Source organism: Callionymus lyra, chromosome 13 (genome assembly GCF_982586985.1).
Source record: "Callionymus lyra chromosome 13, fCalLyr1.hap1.1, whole genome shotgun sequence".
In the NCBI taxonomy this organism is placed as follows: domain Eukaryota; kingdom Metazoa; phylum Chordata; class Actinopteri; order Syngnathiformes; family Callionymidae; genus Callionymus; species Callionymus lyra.
In genome coordinates, this window is record NC_141830.1 from 9,912,301 (window position 1) to 9,930,486 (window position 18,186).

General features: G+C 40.6%; 2 protein-coding genes across 4 annotated transcripts in view; one reads left to right on the forward strand and one right to left on the reverse strand.

Annotated features, from left to right (window-relative positions):
• The first annotated feature begins 908 nt into the window (after positions 1-908).
• Positions 909-3,990, forward strand: rdh14b (retinol dehydrogenase 14b). Its single transcript, XM_087805940.1, has 2 exons — positions 909-1,303; positions 2,841-3,990. The coding sequence occupies exons 1-2, from the start codon at positions 950-952 to the stop codon at positions 3,456-3,458; spliced, it is 972 nt and encodes a 323-aa protein (XP_087662066.1). The 5' UTR covers positions 909-949; the 3' UTR covers positions 3,459-3,990.
• Positions 3,991-5,270: 1,280 nt separating this feature from the next.
• LOC148067296 (brain-enriched guanylate kinase-associated protein) overlaps positions 5,271-18,186 on the reverse strand; it is a 37,411-nt gene continuing 24,495 nt past the window's right edge. For 2 of the 3 annotated variants that reach the window (XM_087805810.1, XM_087805809.1), the window contains exons 3-7: positions 16,237-16,398; positions 14,388-14,460; positions 11,533-11,640; positions 11,162-11,242; positions 5,271-7,490 (exon numbers count right to left, since the gene is read on the reverse strand). In XM_087805810.1, the coding sequence (XP_087661936.1) occupies positions 6,078-7,490; positions 11,162-11,242; positions 11,533-11,640; positions 14,388-14,460; positions 16,237-16,398 (1,837 nt within the window). In that variant the 3' untranslated portion in view covers positions 5,271-6,077. The remainder of the gene's footprint in view (positions 7,491-11,161; positions 11,243-11,532; positions 11,641-14,387; positions 14,461-16,236; positions 16,399-18,186) is intronic. The other variant, XM_087805808.1, reaches the window with a different exon arrangement.

The window sequence follows — 18,186 nt, forward strand, 5'->3', positions numbered from 1 at the left end:
ACAGGAACTGAAGCAAAAAGAGCTATTACTCCACCAGTAGGAGGGTGAGCCAAGAGGAAGTGAAGATAATCTGACCACTGATTGGAGGATTGGCTTTTGGCAAAACATCTACTCTCTGACACAAAGAGTAGACACTAAAATTCATTAAATTACATTTATTTTTTAAAGGCTTTCTCTTTTTTATTATTATTTTTTCATTTTTGTTTCTACATTTAAAGGAAATAAATTAAAACATAAATAAATAAATCAAGATGCGATTTTGTGTATTTCTAATTGAAACTTTTTTATGGAAGATTCTGTCATTTAAAAAAAAAATTTTTTTCTGTGTTTGGGGGCAGGAGTGGAGTAAAAGTATCATGATGTTCTGTTCTATGTTAATCTTTGTATCCTATTTGTATTTGTTATTTTTCTTTGATCTATGTTCTTTATCTTTAGACTTAGACTTAGATTGTATCATCTGGTTCTTTCTCTTTATTTCTCTTTGTTCTTGTTCTTATTTTATTTTGATTTTTTTTTAAATGAAAAATTGCTGTATTTGCTGTGGATAATTTGGGGGAAAAAAATAATTCCCGAAGGAGACCTGAGGGATCAATAAAGTTGTAACTTACCTTACCTTACCTTAAAATTCATTAAATTACATTTATTTTTTAAAGGCTTTCTCTTTATTATTATTTTTCCATTTTTGTTCCTACATTTAAAGGAAATACATTTAAATATAAATAAATAAATCAAGATCCGAGTTCGTGTATTTCTAATTGAAACTTTTTTATGGAAGATTCTGTCAATTGTTTTTTTTAATCATAAAATAGTTATGACGCTGGATGGCGCTGTAGTACTTTTTGCAATCCTCAAAACGGGCAAAGAAGAAGCCCGCGCATGCGCAGATCGACCCTCACGTGAATTTTGTAACCCAGCGTTTGTTTTGATCCAAGTGGACTCACCGGTCCTTATGGTCACCGCGGTGCTGGTAGCCGCTGTCGTGGGCGGCGGTCTTCTGCTCCTGCTCCGCCGCCTGTTCCCCGCTAAGAAACCCGCCGCGATGCTCACGTTTCCCGCGAACTCGATGCGAGGAAAAACCGTGATCGTGACCGGAGCGAACAGCGGCATCGGGAAGGCTCTGAGCGCCGAGCTGCTGAAGCTCCAGGCCCGGGTCATCATGGCCTGCAGGGACCGGGACAGAGCCGCCGAGGCCGCCCGCGACATCCAGAGGGAGACCGGCGAAGGTCAGGGGGAGGTCGTGATCAAACATCTGGACCTGGCTTCTCTAAAGTCGGTCCGAGAGTTCTGTAAAGAGATCCAAGAGGTAAACAAAAGCAGCATCATTGGTCCATTTGTTGTGTTTTGATGTTTTTCATTTTTTTAATTTGACAAGTTTATTATAAACGACAGTGAAAAAACATCACTTGAACACATCGATATCGATTTTAAAAGTCTTAACACAAATAAAATGACTTTATTCATGGTACAAATCTAATCTATTCATCTTTGTACGTTTCCACTTCAAGCTGTTTTCTTACAAGAAAATATTAAGTAAAAAAAATAACCATTTTTGATCACGTGAGCATCAGAAACGTGGCCTGAAAGGTTAAAGGTCAGTAAAGGTTTAAGTAAGTAAGTAATTTTTTATTTGTATAGCGCTTTTCCAGACCAGGGTCACAAAGCGCTTTAAACAATCAAAACAATACTCAATAAAATATACACTTTAAACATTGATATTTGTATTAATTATTTGTTAGGATAAAAATAATAAAAAATAATTCACAGAGCCAGTTTTTCAATAAAGGGTTAACATTGATATGCGTATTAATAATTTGTTAGGATAAAAATAATAAAAAATAATTCACAGAGCCAGTTTTTCAATAAAGGGTTAACATTGATATTTGTATTAATTATTTGTTAGGATAAAAATAATAAATAAGGCAGAACGTTCTTGAACTCTTGAGACCACATGAGACCCCTTGACATTATTGACATTTTTCTTGTAGTTTCTGATTTAACTATATATATATAATTGTTACTTAGCTCTTTTTTGGCCTTTTTAGTATTTTACGTTTTTAGTACTGTATGTTTTCTGAACTAAAGTTTATTATATTGTAAAGTTTTGTCCACTTGAGAATATTGCAATACAACTGTATTTACAAATGAAATATAAAAGTTTAGAAATATTTTTTCAAGTTTACTTATAGTATTTTATCTTTTTCTTCTTTTCTTTTTTACTCAACGGCCCCTGAGAACACTCCTGGTGTATAATGGGGCCCTTTGGGAAAAGTAATTGCCCAGTTAATACAACAAAATAATATTAAATTATTTTAAATTTAAGAAATTGTGGTAAATATATTTTAAAAAGTAAAAAATAAAAAGTGTTTGTTAAATTTAAAATATCCAGATTCTGCTACTTTAACGTTCAAGGAATATAGAAGCTATAGAAGAGGAATATATTAGGTTTATTAAAATAAATTAAACCTAAAGTCTCGAGAAAAAAAAAATCCTAGAAACTTATCTTTTCCCTCAAAAACTATCCACTGGAAAGTCTCCTCGCCCGCCTACGCCTGCTTGGGTCGGAGGCCCCTGTAGACATGTGACGATAATATTGTCTTATTCAAGGAGTTTAATAAAAGTTAACACTAAATGAGGAACATCTCCAATGGACAGTTTCTTGAATTCCTGATAAAAGAATGAAATAAAATGTAAGAGGAAAAAGTCCAAATATGACATTGTTTTAAAATAATAAAATAAGTTACTGGACAGAGACATGCTGGGGACGAGACTCAAAGAGGTTTAGAAACATTTTAACCTCATTCTTTTGTCTCAGTAACCTTGAACATCTCCCCCTCCACCAGGAGGAACCTAAGATCGACGTGCTGGTCAACAACGCAGGGATCTACCAGTGTCCCTACGCCAAGACCGAGGACGGCTTCGAAACGCAGCTGGGGGTCAACCACCTGGGTCACTTCCTCCTCACCCACCTCCTGCTGGACCTCCTGAAAAAGTCGGCGCCCAGTCGCATCGTGGTGGTCTCCTCCAAGCTCTACAAGTACGGCAGCGTGAACTTCGACGACCTCCACAGCGAGCGGTCCTACGACAAGGCCTTCTGCTACAGCCAGAGCAAGCTGGCCAACCTTCTGTTCACCCTGGAGCTCTCCAAGCAGCTGCAGGGCAGCGGCGTCACGGTCAACGCCCTCACGCCGGGCATCGTGAGGACCGGCCTGGGCCGTCACGTCAACATCCCGCTCCTGGCCAAGCCTTTCTTCTCCCTGGCCTCGCTGGTGTTCTTCAAGAGTCCACTGGAGGGAGCGCAGACTCCGCTCTATCTGGCCTGCTCCCCGGAGGTGGAGGGCGTCTCGGGGAAGTGCTTCGCCAACTGTGCGGAGGAAGAGCTGATGGCCAAAGCCACAGACGAGCAGGCAGCCAAGAGACTGTGGGATGTCAGCTTGACGATGGTTGGACTCGCAAATTGAGATGTGAAGAGAGAGAATTTCAGGAATGTTCAGGAAAGCTTCAGAAAAAAATCATCAAAAAAAATGTGCCATTAATAGTATTTGCTGTGTCATGTTTTTAAACTGTTTGAATTAAAGACGGTGATAAGAACAACGTTTTGCTTTTATTTGATAAAGTGATAGTTACCCAGAATTCATTCAGTGTGTATTTTAAACAATCTTAAAATGATCTGATTTTTTCATTTTATTAACAATTCTCTCATGTCGAGGCTTCAGTAGAAGATGGATGTTGCAGATGGAGGAATTTGGATGAAGATGAAGACTGAGCTCCAGTCTCTACATTAAAATGAACAAACATTTTTGTCTATAACTCTAAAAAGGAACAGATTACTCTGAAAATAATCCTAACTCTGAGTCGACATGAGGGCGAGTAGAGAATGAGTCAAGTTTGAATCTTGGGTGAACTATTATTTAAATTTAAATCAATGAAGCCGTATAATCATGTTTAACTCACTTTAAGGTCATTCTATGGAATAAAATATGGAGAACTGTATATGAAATGATTTCAATGAAGTGCTGTGAATAACAAAGTAGCTTTAAATAAACTTGTAAATATGAATCTACACCTTTTTGTTATGTTTATCACGTCTGCGAAGTCCTGCATTGAATTAGTGCAAAACATGAATTCAATAGTTTCAATTTTAATCAAAAATAGTTTGCTTTCTTTATACTAAAACCATTTTTTTAACCCAAATAAAATAAATGGTGTAAATAAAATAAATGGTGTACATTCTCACCATTGCTTAATGTATCTGCTCCCTTAAATGTTCCAATGTACACTACAGATAAAAACTTACAGATACATTTTACCAACGATTGTTTCTCTGACACTAACACAAAGTGCTGACTCTCGTGTGGAGGTCACAGCAGCAGAACGAGATATCAACGGTGACATCAGCAGAGTAATTATCTGAGTGAACTTTCAAGTTCCAAGAACTGCTGGTTGTGTCATATTTCAACTCTCTGACTGATCTTGGTGATCTGTAGACGTCTAAAATATAGAAAAGGTTGCTAATTATAATTCATAAAATGTATTATTATCGAGCTCTGATTATTACTGATGTTGAACTTCATTCATCCTCGGATGTGTTGTCACTTTAAATCTGATGTCACGAGCTTTTCTGGACGGTCCGCCTTGTCTTTGCTGATCTGGACAAAAACAATATTCTCCGAGCTATTTTAAGTTCAGCACAAAGATAAGGCTTTTGTAGTGACTCAGCAGACACACACACACAATGCTGCGGCAGCGTGCGGCTCGTTCACACTGGTCCACGGCAACGATAACACAACCGCACAACAAATTGTGTCGTGTCAGCCGTTTGGGTTCGAATCCCAACACGTTTCTATGAATCAATCCATCGTTTTTAGATGATTTAAAAGTGTGTCGTGGGGGCAGCAGATGAGGTAAAGAGGGCCGGACTTTATCGTATTTTTCAGGTGAAGTGTTTCCCGGGTCAAAAGACGGACCTTGTATCTCCAACCAGTCCTCGGTCTGCCCTGGGGCCTCCTCCCAGTTTACTAGCTTACAAGGTGCCCAAACTTTGTAAAGACATAATGTCCACATGGAGTGGTATCACCAGTCCGGACCAGCAACGTCCTTCAAAATAAGAGCCTGGCCAAATATTTGTCCTGAGGAGTTGGCTCCTTCCTGAGGCCACTTTTGGTGGATTCACTTCAAATCTATGACACTAAGGGGCCGAAGACTCTTGGTTCAGGGACACCTTCAGGCCGACACATTTGCCGTTCACCTTGACGAGACAAAAGAAGAGAAGCTTCCATAGATACCTTGTGCTTTAATAGTGAAACAAAACAACCAAAATATAGATAAATGTATATATAAACATGCATCACCGTTTGAATAAAAACAGGGGTTACATCATTCTCGTGGGGAGTTGGCGTTGAATTTTTGAGGTAGACCAGGGGAGGGGGAGACCTCTGAGCGAAGCACACGAGCAGAAATAAAACGACAGCTAACATAGATTAAAAAAAAACAAAAAACGTTCCATCGAGGACAAGAGAGAACATTGATAACGGGGCGATTCAGTCGGCAGAGGAGTTAATAAAACATATTTTCGATGCCGTGTCATGAGTCGATCCACTCGACGCATCTTTTAAATTTATGTACAAGGTCCCATCAACAGCTACATACAAAATTGATCAGAATAATTTTTTATACAATTGTATTTCAAAACAAGCGCTTGTACAGTATAAATGCATTCAACCTTATTTTCCATCCATTTGTGTTGTTGCACATCATTTCCTAATCACGACAAATCTCAAAAATGTTTTTGTCACTTTGTCATAAATCAAACTATCGTTTAAATAATACTATACTTTTCAGCTATATTGGATAGTTCCAGCATATCTCTATATATGATCTGTCAAAGCTGCCGTTTTCCCAAACTATTTAGTTTCCTCTCCGTCTGTGTTCTCCTCTCGACCACATGACTCAACTCAAGTTTCGTCTCTCAGTCCATAAACCGTTTGCCCTAAACCTTTATTTGAGCGAAGGTTCAATCTTAAAATCAACACTAGATGAAAGTAGTTAATCCATTAAAAAAACCTGACCCCGCACATCTGTCAGTTGAGAAGAGTCCCGTACAGCTGAGCCTTGGTCAGACTATCCTTCCTAGAAAGTCCTAGGGAGCCAAATTTTTGGTGGAAAGGAGGAGGAGGGGGCGGGGCTGCTGGTGGTGACTGACTCGGCGGCGCAGGAAGGCTGTGCATCTCCACCTGATAGTGCTGAAGGTCTGCGCCCAACTCCAGGGACCGTTGGTGGAGCGACTCGGTGGAGCTGTTGGGGCTCGGGCCGGCGTAGTTGGTGCTTTGACCGGCGGCTGCCATGGTGCCCTCCCTGTCTTTGGAGCTCCCTGAGTGGTAGAGGCTGTGCTCCGACCCTTGGCTATCCTCAGCGTGGTACAGGTGGGCCTGGCTGTGTGCCTGTCTCAGTCCGGGGCTGGATTCGGGGCTGGGGCTGGCCGCCACCCACGCCTGGTCCACGGGTCCCACCGCCTGGTGGTAGTAGTCGGCGCCTTCCTGAAAACTGCTGTACAGCGGTCCGAGGCGGATTTTGGTGGGCCGCACCGAGAAGTGCTGCTCGGAGAAGCTGTAGGGCGAAGCCCGGCCTGGACTGCGATACGAGTGGGCACTTAAGTCCTCCACGCTGAGTTGTCTCCAGCGCCCGATGAGCTCCTCCTCCTCGGGCGCCAGTGTGCTGCCGCGTCGACTGTCTCCGTAGGCGACGCTCGGGGAAGAGGACGGCGGCAACGGCTCGTAGGGCTCGCTGAAGCAGGACGACATGGTGCGGCTGTAGACGGGCGAACTGCCGTTCTGGTGGTGGCCCATCTCGGCCTGTTGAAACGAGTGAGTGTTAGCGAACACTTGAGTACTGTCTTGTTCCCAGGAGGAATCGCTCTTCCTCTCGTAGTCACCGGCTTCTCTCCATTCCATGTAAAGAGAATGGTGGTGCGGGGAAGAGGCCGCGCTGCTCGGTGGTCCGTTACCTTTGTCCTCTGACCCTGCGCCGCTAAAGCTGGAATAGGAGCTGGACCCTGCACCTATGTTCGGCGGGAACTTGGCAAAGTGCTCCTGAGGGAAACCAGATCTCAGCCCAACAGAACCTTCTTCTGGGTTGCTGTCAGTAGAATTCTGGGGCCCGTAGATCAGTGTCCTTTGCCCATGGACATCCATGCTGGGCCTACGCTCCCGGTGCCGGTCCTCAGGGCAGTAAAGGGCCGTGTCGCTGCTGTACAGGTCCGACTTGTAAATCCCCCTCAACCCCAAGCGCTCGCCTTGACCCAAACCTTCCAATATAAAGGTGTGATCCCTCGGCTGTGGACTGGGAGAGCGCGACGCCTGGCTGCTGCTGCAACCTTCGTCTGGCTTCTCCAGCACTTTGGCGATAAGGGCGGCGGGAACGGAGTCGGAGTAGGTGCGACAGAGGGGGGTCTCATCCAGGTGCATGGTGAGACGCTCCAGGAAGTCAGCAGGAAGCTGCAAAGGAAGAAAAATAGAGATAGTTAGAGTTTTGCATGGTTTAATTCCATTTTTGGAACATAAACAAATGTTTGTTGAAGTTAAAGTCTATGTACAATCTACTAAATATGAATATGAAATGTTTAAATTTGAATTAAGGACCAAGTATTGAGAGGTGGGAATGATTTTGACAGAGAAGTAGCAGCTAGAGAGAAGGTGTGGTATGGTCAGCAGTTTCTTTGACATACGACAAGATTAACATCTACGTCCCTCTTCCACTGGCGCATCTTAGCCCTACTCTACTCTACTCTAGCTCAATCAGGTACAAATTATAGTACCTGGACCTCTGGTTACAGACGAGCCAAGCCAGCCCAAAAACGACATTGTTGACCGACTGATTGGTCTGAGATCGACGCCACTGAAAGGACATCAGAGCGACTTCCACCAGAAGAAACAACCCCGCCGTTTAAAAAACGAAAAACTCTGCGACAAGGAATGCCATATTTTGGCTATTCCATGGATGATGTCCAGACCTTCTTGTACCTGGTAAGGACACCATTGCCTCCAGGTCTGTTGGTGCTAAATTATGAAGGCAAACCCACCTCAAGTAGGTAGCATGGCCGGTGAATCATGTAGGGCTGGAACTAGTGGAAAATAACCATTTGATAAGTAAGATTAAAAACAGAAGAAGTAAAAACAGTAACAGTTGGTTACCAGGTGGTTTTGGACAGGAGAGACCGGTCACATGAAGAAGGGAAAACAACCACTGCAGTTCAAGGGAGTGAATAAGGAATGAAGAGGATGGGTATGAGCAGGGAAGATGATTTAATAAAAGTGGATTTGGAGGCTGACTTGTGGGAATTCCTGATCTTGGTCATCAAGTTTCATTTAAAAACGGTTTCCGTGATTGAATTCTTTAATCTTTGCCGGGTTTTCTATTCCCGAGTCCTTCGATTCTACTTCTCCATGGCAACAAGCATGACACCAGATATGGCACGTTCGTCAACCGGAGTCAAGTCTACGCCGGCGATTAAGGGTTCTGGATATACTTGATTAGAGTTTATCGGGCTGACGTCATCGGACGCGATCGAATCGACCCCCGAGGATCTGGTTTCTCTCTCTCTCCGAGCTGTTTTTTTGCTGCAAAAACAAACAGCTTCAGTGGGCGATGAAGAGCAACTGCACTTCTCAAAATGCTGCAGCATCATTCATCAATGTGCTTTCGATTCGCTCCCACGCACTGAACCAGCACAAACAGCGAGAGGCATGGGCGACCTATGACCCCTGCCAGCCCGTGTACAACAGCTCCCGAGCGTGTTTTGTGTGCCGTGGCGTTTGTGATATACGTGAAGGGGGTTATATTTCACACCCGCCTCGGAATGCATTTACATTGATCTTTCCATTCAGCTGCACGGAGAGAGAGAGTCCACCCCCCCCCATCCCTGGACACTGTCCAACCGTCCAACTGTCACACGGGGCTGATGCAGCGGAAACTGCCCGCCAAGCTGGTGGGGTGTTGAAAACACTCATCAATACCACACACATCTCTACCTCCCGGGCGGCAGGACGGCACGCGCTCAGCAGCCCAGAGCCAGGATTTTTCGGAGCATGTCTGCGATATGACAAGAGTCACAAATGGCGGTAAAACTCTTCGGCTCATTAAGATCTAACAGCGAGCGCTTTTCGGAGTCCATTATCAGGCCATTAACACGGCGAGCCGAAATAATGTTGAAACAGCTGTCTGATTAATGACACTTGAATAGAAGAATAGAAACAATCGATTATGATCCATCACTTTATTTTTAGCAGCAAACGTCGCCGTTGATATTCGGGGGAAGCTCCTCCCATGTGTCAAAACTGCTCCTAACTCTTTAGCAACTCAGTTTCTGTTCATTTCATCACTGTAGTATTATTACAATGTGCTAGGAGTGAGTGGTTTAACCCATTTTTTCCCAAGAAATATTTTCATTTTTTCACTTTTCTATACACATTTTAAGTAATAAACACTTTTCTTTGGATTTAACTCTATTTTACTCAATTGAGATGAATGTAATCTGTTTTATGTTCATTCTAATAAATGTGTTTCTTTTGTGTGTGTGTTTAGGTGAATCATGTTTGTTTTTAAAATGTCTCATTTGAAGCACATTCTAACAGCATAAGTCTGAAGGTTGCTACGCATGTTAAGTGTATTATTATTTGAATGAACAGCTTCAATGGGAATGAAAAAAGTCCATATACTGTAAAGGTTTTCAATGATATCACACGGTAATAAATGAATAATAAATCTACTAATAAGACGATTCATTTCCACTATTTCACATATTCACAAAGACAAAATTTCGATTCAGGACTTTATTTTAACTTTAACTTTCTCATTATCCAGGTGTTTTGAGCTGTCATTGTTGGACTTGAAATAGTTCCTGGACTGAACCTAATCTTCCCGTAAGTGACACTCGCAGTCAAAACTGTGAATCGACGTTACACAAATAGCAATCTCACAACGTGCGCTCCGAACTTGAAACACTGAGCTCTGTTGTTTTTACACACACACCCTCTTGGTGAACTCATCACAAAGCCTTTGTTCTTTAAGCAGATTTCTTCCAATCTTCAGCTCAAATATTTAGTTGTTTTTTTTAAGCATGAGCAATTTTAAATGAACGTACCTAGTATTGTGTTCATCCTGTGGTGATCCAAACCAAGTGAAAGCTAAGTTGTTGTTTTTGTTGTTGTTGTGGTTCATTAAGTATTTGGACCTGGTAGAACCAGAGCTGCGCGGCCTACATTTGTATGAGTTTAAGTGAGTCATATTTGTATAATTTTACAAATATTTCATCCGTGGATTCATGGTTTATGATTTACTTTGTTAGTTTAACTTGCATTTTACTACCGGTGCAGCTCTAGTACACTGCCAAGATTCGGCGCCATGTGGTGCAGCCTACTCCCATCAGTATGTGTGAATGGCTGTCAAAGCGCTTTCTGACCCTGGTCAAGAAAGGTACTATATAAATAGAGATTATTATTATTATTATTATTAAGAGCATGTGATAATATCACTGTAGTCAGCAAATACTTCCTTTTTAAAAACAAAACAAAAAGGCACTGATCGTCAAAAACCTTTGTTATTCTTTAGCACGTCCCAGTTTTTGCTTTAAATGCTTTAAATTTTCTAGCTAGGATGAACTTTAAAGGAGTTAAAATGTCCTTTTCCACATACTATGCATCCTATTGGTGGTGACAAGGGTATGTCCACACTGTGTGACCTTTTGCCAAAATCCGAAGTTGAATTTTACGAATTAGAAACGTCAATTCACTTGGTGTTTTTCTTTGGTTCATGTTAAAACGCATGTGAAATTAAAAGAAAAGTGTAGTGCATTTTACATCCTCTAGTTGAATAGTAGAGTTCATGAGAAAACGTTACACGTAAACTGAGAGAGAAACTGCAGAGAAAAAGATTTTGATTGTATCTGTGATCCGTCTCTTAGAATGTTGCCTTTCGGCTCAGCTCGTGACTGAAGTTGCTCAATTGTCTCTCACTCCTGAACAAGACCTTCAGATATTTCAAAGTCCATCCTCCCCAAGTGAGAGCTTCGGTGTCAGACTGAGACGTCACAAACGTTCCAGAGAGAACCAAAGACTTCCTCTGAGACTCAGATTCTTCATTAGTCTTCAACTGCATGACCTTGACTGACCTCAGACAGTTGGGCTCTGTTCAGAGACTTGTTGCACTGCAGCAGCTGGGCGGCCAAGCTACAGTCCTTCCTGTACATGTCCTGCGAAGACATAGTCAACACGCGATAGATCAAAAACCTCCGCTTCATACAAACTGCAGAAAAATATTCCTTAATGTTTGCATTTGATCGTTCCTCACAAAACTGGTGAATAATTCATCTTGTTGTAAAACAGACTCCAGAGTCTCCACCACTTAGAGCTCTTTTGTAGCGGCATCTTGCGAGGCTGAATTATTCACAACATTGGGGATAACAAAGTGGCTCAATCAAAGACAAGAAGATGTTTCCCCAAGAGCCGTGAAGATGAAGGAGGACGACCGACGCGCTCTTACGTTGTCCTCCTGCAGCTTCTCGATGGTCAGGTTGGCCTCCATCAGGTGGTTGTTGAGCACGATGATCTCGTGGCTGAGCGCTCGCTTCTCGTCGTCATGATGTTGGGACTGCGGAGAGAAGATGGATCAGTTTATACTTTAATATTTAGAGTAAGTAAGTAAGTAATTTTTATTTATATAGCGCTTTTCCAGACCAGGGTCACAAAGCGCTTAAACAATCAAAACAATATTCAATAAAGTATATACTTTAAAGGTCAAGATAAAAATGATAACACAACAGGAGTTCCAGAAAATCAAGGAAAAGCCTGAACAAATAAAAACGTCTTAAGGTGTTTCTTAAAGGAGTCAGTAGACTCCATCAAGCGCAAAGAGAGAGGAAGATCGTTCCAAAGCTTAGGAGCAACAGCCTGGAAGGATTTATCTCCTCTGGTCCTGAACCGTGTGCGAGGAACTATCAGTAGATTCTGATCCACAGAATCTGAAAGTAAGAGCCAGTAGTTGATCCTGAAAGAAACTGGAAGCCAGTGAAGAGTTTTAAGGACCGGAGAAATGTGATTTCTTCTACTTGAGCGGGTCAGAATTCTCGCTGCAGAGTTCTGAATCAACTGCAGACGAGACAGATCCTTCTTGTTAAGACATGAAAACAAACTGTTACAATAGTCCAGACGAGAAGAAACAAACGCATGGATTACAAGCTCCAGATCATGTTGTGACAACATTTTCATAAGTTTAGAGATTTTTCTCAGTTGAAGGAAACAGTTTCTGGTCAGTTTTCGTCAGTGTCGAACAAGAGACGTCTTTATCAAATACAACACCCAGGTTTCTCAGGCTCAGTTTGACAGACTGACCTAAGTCACCCAAGTACTGACTCAACCCTGGAATCATATCATCAGGAGCAATCACCAGAGTTTCAGTTTTGTCTACATTTAGCTGCAAGGTGTCTCACCCAGACGGATCTTATAGTCATTTTGTCGTCATCAACATAAACCAATGTACTCCTGTTTCTTCCTGAAAACTAGTGATAATCTGATGAAGCTTCATGAAGCAGTGTCATTATTTTCAGAGTCCACTAGATGGCGGTCTCTGCAGTATTTTCCTTTGTTTTGTTCTGTTCTAATGAAACATCACATCATTTTTAACTGATGGCGCCACCTACTGACCTCTAAACAACATGACACCATTTCATGAAGCTTCATCCGACCATCACTCAGAAAACCGACTTTTTGAAAATTGTTTTTGAAATGGAAGTTTAAAAACTTTTTCTAGCAAATAACTTAACAACTTTGACTTGATTTGAACAACAAACTCCACGAAAATGGGAACGAACAGAATCTACTTCCTGTACATTCGTCTCTCTTATAATCACCACCATAAGGTCAAAGGTCACATGGGTTTAGAGTAAACACACATTAGCGCCGGAGAGTTTCTCAGTGTGAAACGAGAGATGAGTCATTATTAAAAAGCAACATTTTTTTTCTTTTCACTAAAATTGTCTCGGTGACCGAAGTTAATCGAGGGATCGCGTGTCGTAGCAGCAGTTTGTCGGCGCTCGCGATGGCGAGGTAATTGTGGAGCAGCGGCAGAAGAAAGCGAGGGTTGAGGAGGTGAGAAGCTACAGCTCTGTGCCTCTGGAGGAGGACACTCGTGGTCCTGAGCTGTAATTAACGTCAACGCCGCCGCCAACATGCCATGTTTGAATGTAATTTTGGAATTTTAACGCTTGGTGTGTCGTTCTTCTTTGCAGGGACCTTGAACGCATCGTTTGACTGTGACTTTGTTTAATGATTTTGTGGAGTTTTGTCTTTTATTGTAATGAAATCACGTTTAAAAAATAGTAACGTAGCTAGAAAAAGATAAAACACTTAAATTGCCATTATTCAAACGTAAAATTTAAAATCCTTATTTTCCTTTTATATTTAATATTTGCAAAGCATTAACCTCTTTAGCTTAATATTTTATCTTCTTTTTTTTTTACAATATTTAACATTATTGCTTCATTTTACATTTTAATAATTTTTATTTAAATTCCTATAGTATTATATTTTTGTAATTATATAAACAACATCAAAAAAACAACAAATATTTTTATATTTTAAATTGTGAATGTATTTATGACAAAAATACAATATAAATGAAAATAAAAATGTTTAGAACCTGGTTCATGTATTGATTCTCATTTTTGATTGTTTGTCACTTATTATTGTAATACTTTCTATTGAAATAAAGATATTTTTGATTCTTTAACATGTTGTTTTTTTTTACTCTTTATTTTATTTTATTTTTCAATTTTTTTTCCATATTTTAATGTTATTTATTTTCTTAAAGGTCTGCTATTTATAAATAAATGTAATAAACTATTTCAGAATGTTCCAGGAAACCTATTTTGAAAACCAAATTCATTATAATTGTATATTAAATGTATCAATTAATTTACAAAGAAAGCTTTGAAAATGTAAAGGTGATAATATTCTGTGTATTGTATTTATTTATATTTTTTATTGATGGTTATTTTGGATTATCCAACATATTTTGAAAGTCTTTTGTTATTATTTTTTTTTTATTTTTTTTATTAATGTCCAATCATTTAAGAAACTAAATGAAATTTTGCTTTTGCTTTAGGCCCTTGTTGATTAATAAATCAAATATTTATTTCAGAATGTTCTATCCTAAAAGACAAATATACATATTTGTCCATTGACAGCTTTACATCAATTCACCTGCTCACACTGAATTAAACATCACATTGTAGACTGAAGACAAGATTGTCGGACCATGGGGACGATAAAGAACTTTCCAAAACCTCAAAGCAGAATTGAACACTCTAACAAAGTCACACACAACACACACACACTCACACTCACGTCTCGGTGGATCTTCTCCTCCAGGTCCTGGTTGATCCTTTGCAGTGCGGAGTAGCTGCTCTGGATTCTGCACGACACAAAACACAAGTTGGCGTCGTGAGACTCTGAGGTTAGAGATCTGACGAGGAGGGTGGAGTGAATTTTTCGGGTCACCGTTGAGTTCAAGTCTCCTACACAAGATCCATTTTTACACATATGTAATAATCCATTTGTAATTCTTGAGTTAACAACCCGACACACACTAAAACAAATCATTTGAAAATATACAATACAATCACAAATATATTGTTATCACATGAGAATAACCAACAGCTTTTTTTCCGCTGTTTTCTACTTGACTTTATATAATCTTTATATAATAATGTTCCTTTTCTTTATTCCATATATCACCTGGCTTGATGTTCCTTTTAATTCTTATTAAATCGTCATGGCAACATACATGCTAACATACAAATTGTCCTTTTTTTGCTTCCATTTTTCCTTCAATAGTATTAATGTCTGGTACAACTGTAGGTGAACATAACGATAAGAGCTTAAGAGTTTTATTTACTTCAGTCATGTACCATTTATGGCCCTTGGGGAGATTTTATGAGGATTCAGAGGGTCATCACTGCATAATTTAAACGAAAGAAAAAATAAACAAAAAGGCAAATTGAAATAGCAAAAAAGCAATGGAACTTTATTTTTAAAAGCTAATTCCTAAATGATTTCTTTCCGTCTGTGAAGTTGTGTTGAATAGTTTGAAGTTCTGAGCGAGAGAACTCTTGGATAGTTGTCTTGGTTTCATATTTGGTTCACACTTGTCTTCACTTCATCAAATGTGTCCCTCCTCGAAAAAAAAGTTTTAACATCCCCTGTCCTACATTAATTAAATGTACTGAGCAGCCCTGGGAAAAGTTCTGCCCGGGGGCCACATAGGCCTTTTGGCTGTATTTATGTGGCCCTCATGAGGTCAAAGATCACGGAGAAACTAACAATTTTAGCTTGTATTTATTTCTATTTTTCATTACTTAGCTCTAAATGTAGGATTATAGGAATTTTATCAGGACTTTTGTCTTCAGCTATTATGACCCAAAAAGAAAAAAACAACATTAGGAAAGAAGTTATTTTATTTACTTTTGTTTTTAAATTCTCTAAAATAATTGTAGCGTATTATTTTAAGCAGTTATTTATTCTTGCTTAATGGCAATTTACAAAAGCCACTTTACAAATGTGGCCCCTGAGGAATTCCCATTGCCATCCACTGCCTTAGAGCAAGGGTGCTCCATCACACGAGGGGCCAACATTTTTTTTTTTTTTTCAGTTAAGGTCGCTGACCAAAATAAATCTGTATTTACTAGTGATGGTCTGAATGAAGCTTCATGAAGCCGCGCCATTATTTTCAGTGTCCACTAGATGGCAAAACAAACAACTAAACAACTGTTTCAAAGAAACATCACATCATTTTTAAACTGATGGCGCCACCTACTGACCCCTAAACACCACCACACTGCTTCATGAAGCTTCATCAGACCATCACTAGTATTTACCAAACAGGAAGTATGAATCTCAAGGGGTCATGTTTTCTTTTAGGAGGCTTCATAAATCCCAATTTGCCCTCGTTATTCCCATTAAATCCCTTTCCATCACCACCAGCTTTAGTCCTAGATCAGTTGTTGTTCCTGCTGTTCCTTATCTTAGCCCATCGAAGAACAAACAAACATCCTTTTTTAGCCGGCATCCTACTTATGACACCACCTGTAGTGGCCCTTGACCCCAAGGATTCTCAGAATAGAAGGCAAAGAGTCTGTGGATCGAGGGTTAGATTTCTTCTGCGCTCTTGAACGTCAGAATGCAAGCATACCTGCGAAGTTTATCGGTGAACTTGTCCAGCTCCTCCTGAGCGCGGCGCAGCTCCGTCTCCAAGTACTGCCTGGTGGAGTCGAACTCGCCCTGCAGCAGCTCCAGCTTGTGCGTCGTGAAGGAAAGTCGCTTGCGGAGGTCCTCCTTCTGCTCCAGCAACGAGCTGCTCGCACGGAAAAAAACACACACCACAAGCTGCACGCTTAGTTCACTTCAAGGAGAACGGGCCATTACTGTTCTCCGGGGCAACCGTGCGATGGGCGATGAGGACATCATGGCGAGGGGGTGAGAGGGTGCGATTAAAAAAGAAGGGGAAGTCGGGAAGTGCTTTGCACAAAGAAAAACCCAGACACGGACCCCCGTAATTAAGACCTGGGTCGGGGCCGGCGCCCCCGGGATCATTAGACCCGGGAACACTGCGGAATGTCACATGGCGGCGAGGGTGTGATCACGAGTGAAACATGAGCGGTGTAATACATTACAGGAATAGATTGTGAAGGCTCGGATTTATCGAGCAGCGTCCCCCCCACACCACATGTGATTCAGTGAGACAGCACAATGATGACTATTTTTAGAGCGCGGTGCATTACCTGGGCCTCCATCTAATAGAAGGGCAAGTGTAAGAGGGGAGAAGAGGAAATGTCTGACGGATCCGAGCGCTCCGGCTTAATGGACCCCGGTATTGACGGACAGGAAGAGGAAGGAGGGTAATGACCCTATCCTGCAGCCGCTAAGGGAGGGGTGGAGTTGGAGATGTTTTCGCTCTTTTCACACCGTCTCGTTTTCTCGCCATTAACAAGATCATGGATAGGAAAAAAAGGGTCTCCGAGGTTTTGTGGTTAGGGTTTTCCAGGACCCCACAAAGACGAGGCGGCCATTTGTCGACGCCTTGGTGCGAAAAAACACATTATATTAATTGCTGAAAAATTGTGTACATTTCTTTTTGAGGGTTTTGTTTTCCGATGAACCGACCCCTGCCCGGCATCGATACATGGTGGTGGTAAAGAAGGACACGGACGCAGGAATGAGTTAAAGAGAAAATGCTCGTTTAGTGAAATAGCAAAAGTCAGAGACACAACTGACATGATCATGGGCCTTGGCAAAGAAGAGATCTATCGCAAGTTCTAACGAATTGGCGGATCTTTATAGTATGAATATTCAGGTAAACGGCTCTAGTCTAGTATTGGTAAGACACTTGTCTTCTAAGATGGCCGTGCCACGTGTTGTTGTTGTGGAAAGTAACGGCAGTTTGTTGTCTTCTAGAGAGAATCTGTTTATCAGTTGACTTATGCAGATGTCTGTCCTTGTCCTTGTTGGAACCAGACTTGCTGGCATCATCTACAGATTGTTTTGTATCTCTCAGTGTCGACTTGACCTAACCTGACGAATAGCCGAGTAAGCGGATTCTAAAGAGAGGCAATGATTATTTAATATGAATTGAATATGAAAGATTATAAGTTAATAAAGTGATTATTTGAAATGTGTGTAAAATCTAGATGATCGATTACAGTAAAGTCGTCATATTCTTACAATATGTTACAAAAATATTGTTTAATGTGTTGAAAAATAAAGATAAATTCACCAATAGATCAACTTTTAAAAGGTCATATAATTAGTTGTTTTTTACAGATTAGAATTTTATTTTGTGTTGTTTCAAGATGAAAACCTGCACGTTGTTTTTAAAACACATATTAGGTTGCAAAAAGTTGTTTTAAATGACGCGTTAAAATAAAAAAACGGTTGGCTTATTGTATTTACTTTAATCTTTAATCAACATCAACTAAATGAATTTAATGAATTTAATGAATCCCGTAAAAAATGGGTAATGAATAAATTATGTGATTTCAAGACCTCTTCTTCTCACACGGGAAAATATTGTGTTCAATTAAAGGCGTTAAAGCAACTTAACTTTTTTCCCCTATTGTGTTAGAATCCGAGACATCAAAATGTT

Excerpts from the sequence above, each read along its gene's own strand:
- rdh14b (XM_087805940.1), top strand. The coding sequence starts at position 950 with ATGGTCACCGCGGTGCTGGTAGCCGCTGTCGTGGGCGGCGGTCTTCTG. Across the intron at positions 1,304-2,840 it reads TCTGTAAAGAGATCCAAGAG|GAGGAACCTAAGATCGACGT; the intron begins GTAAACAAAAGC and ends CCCCTCCACCAG.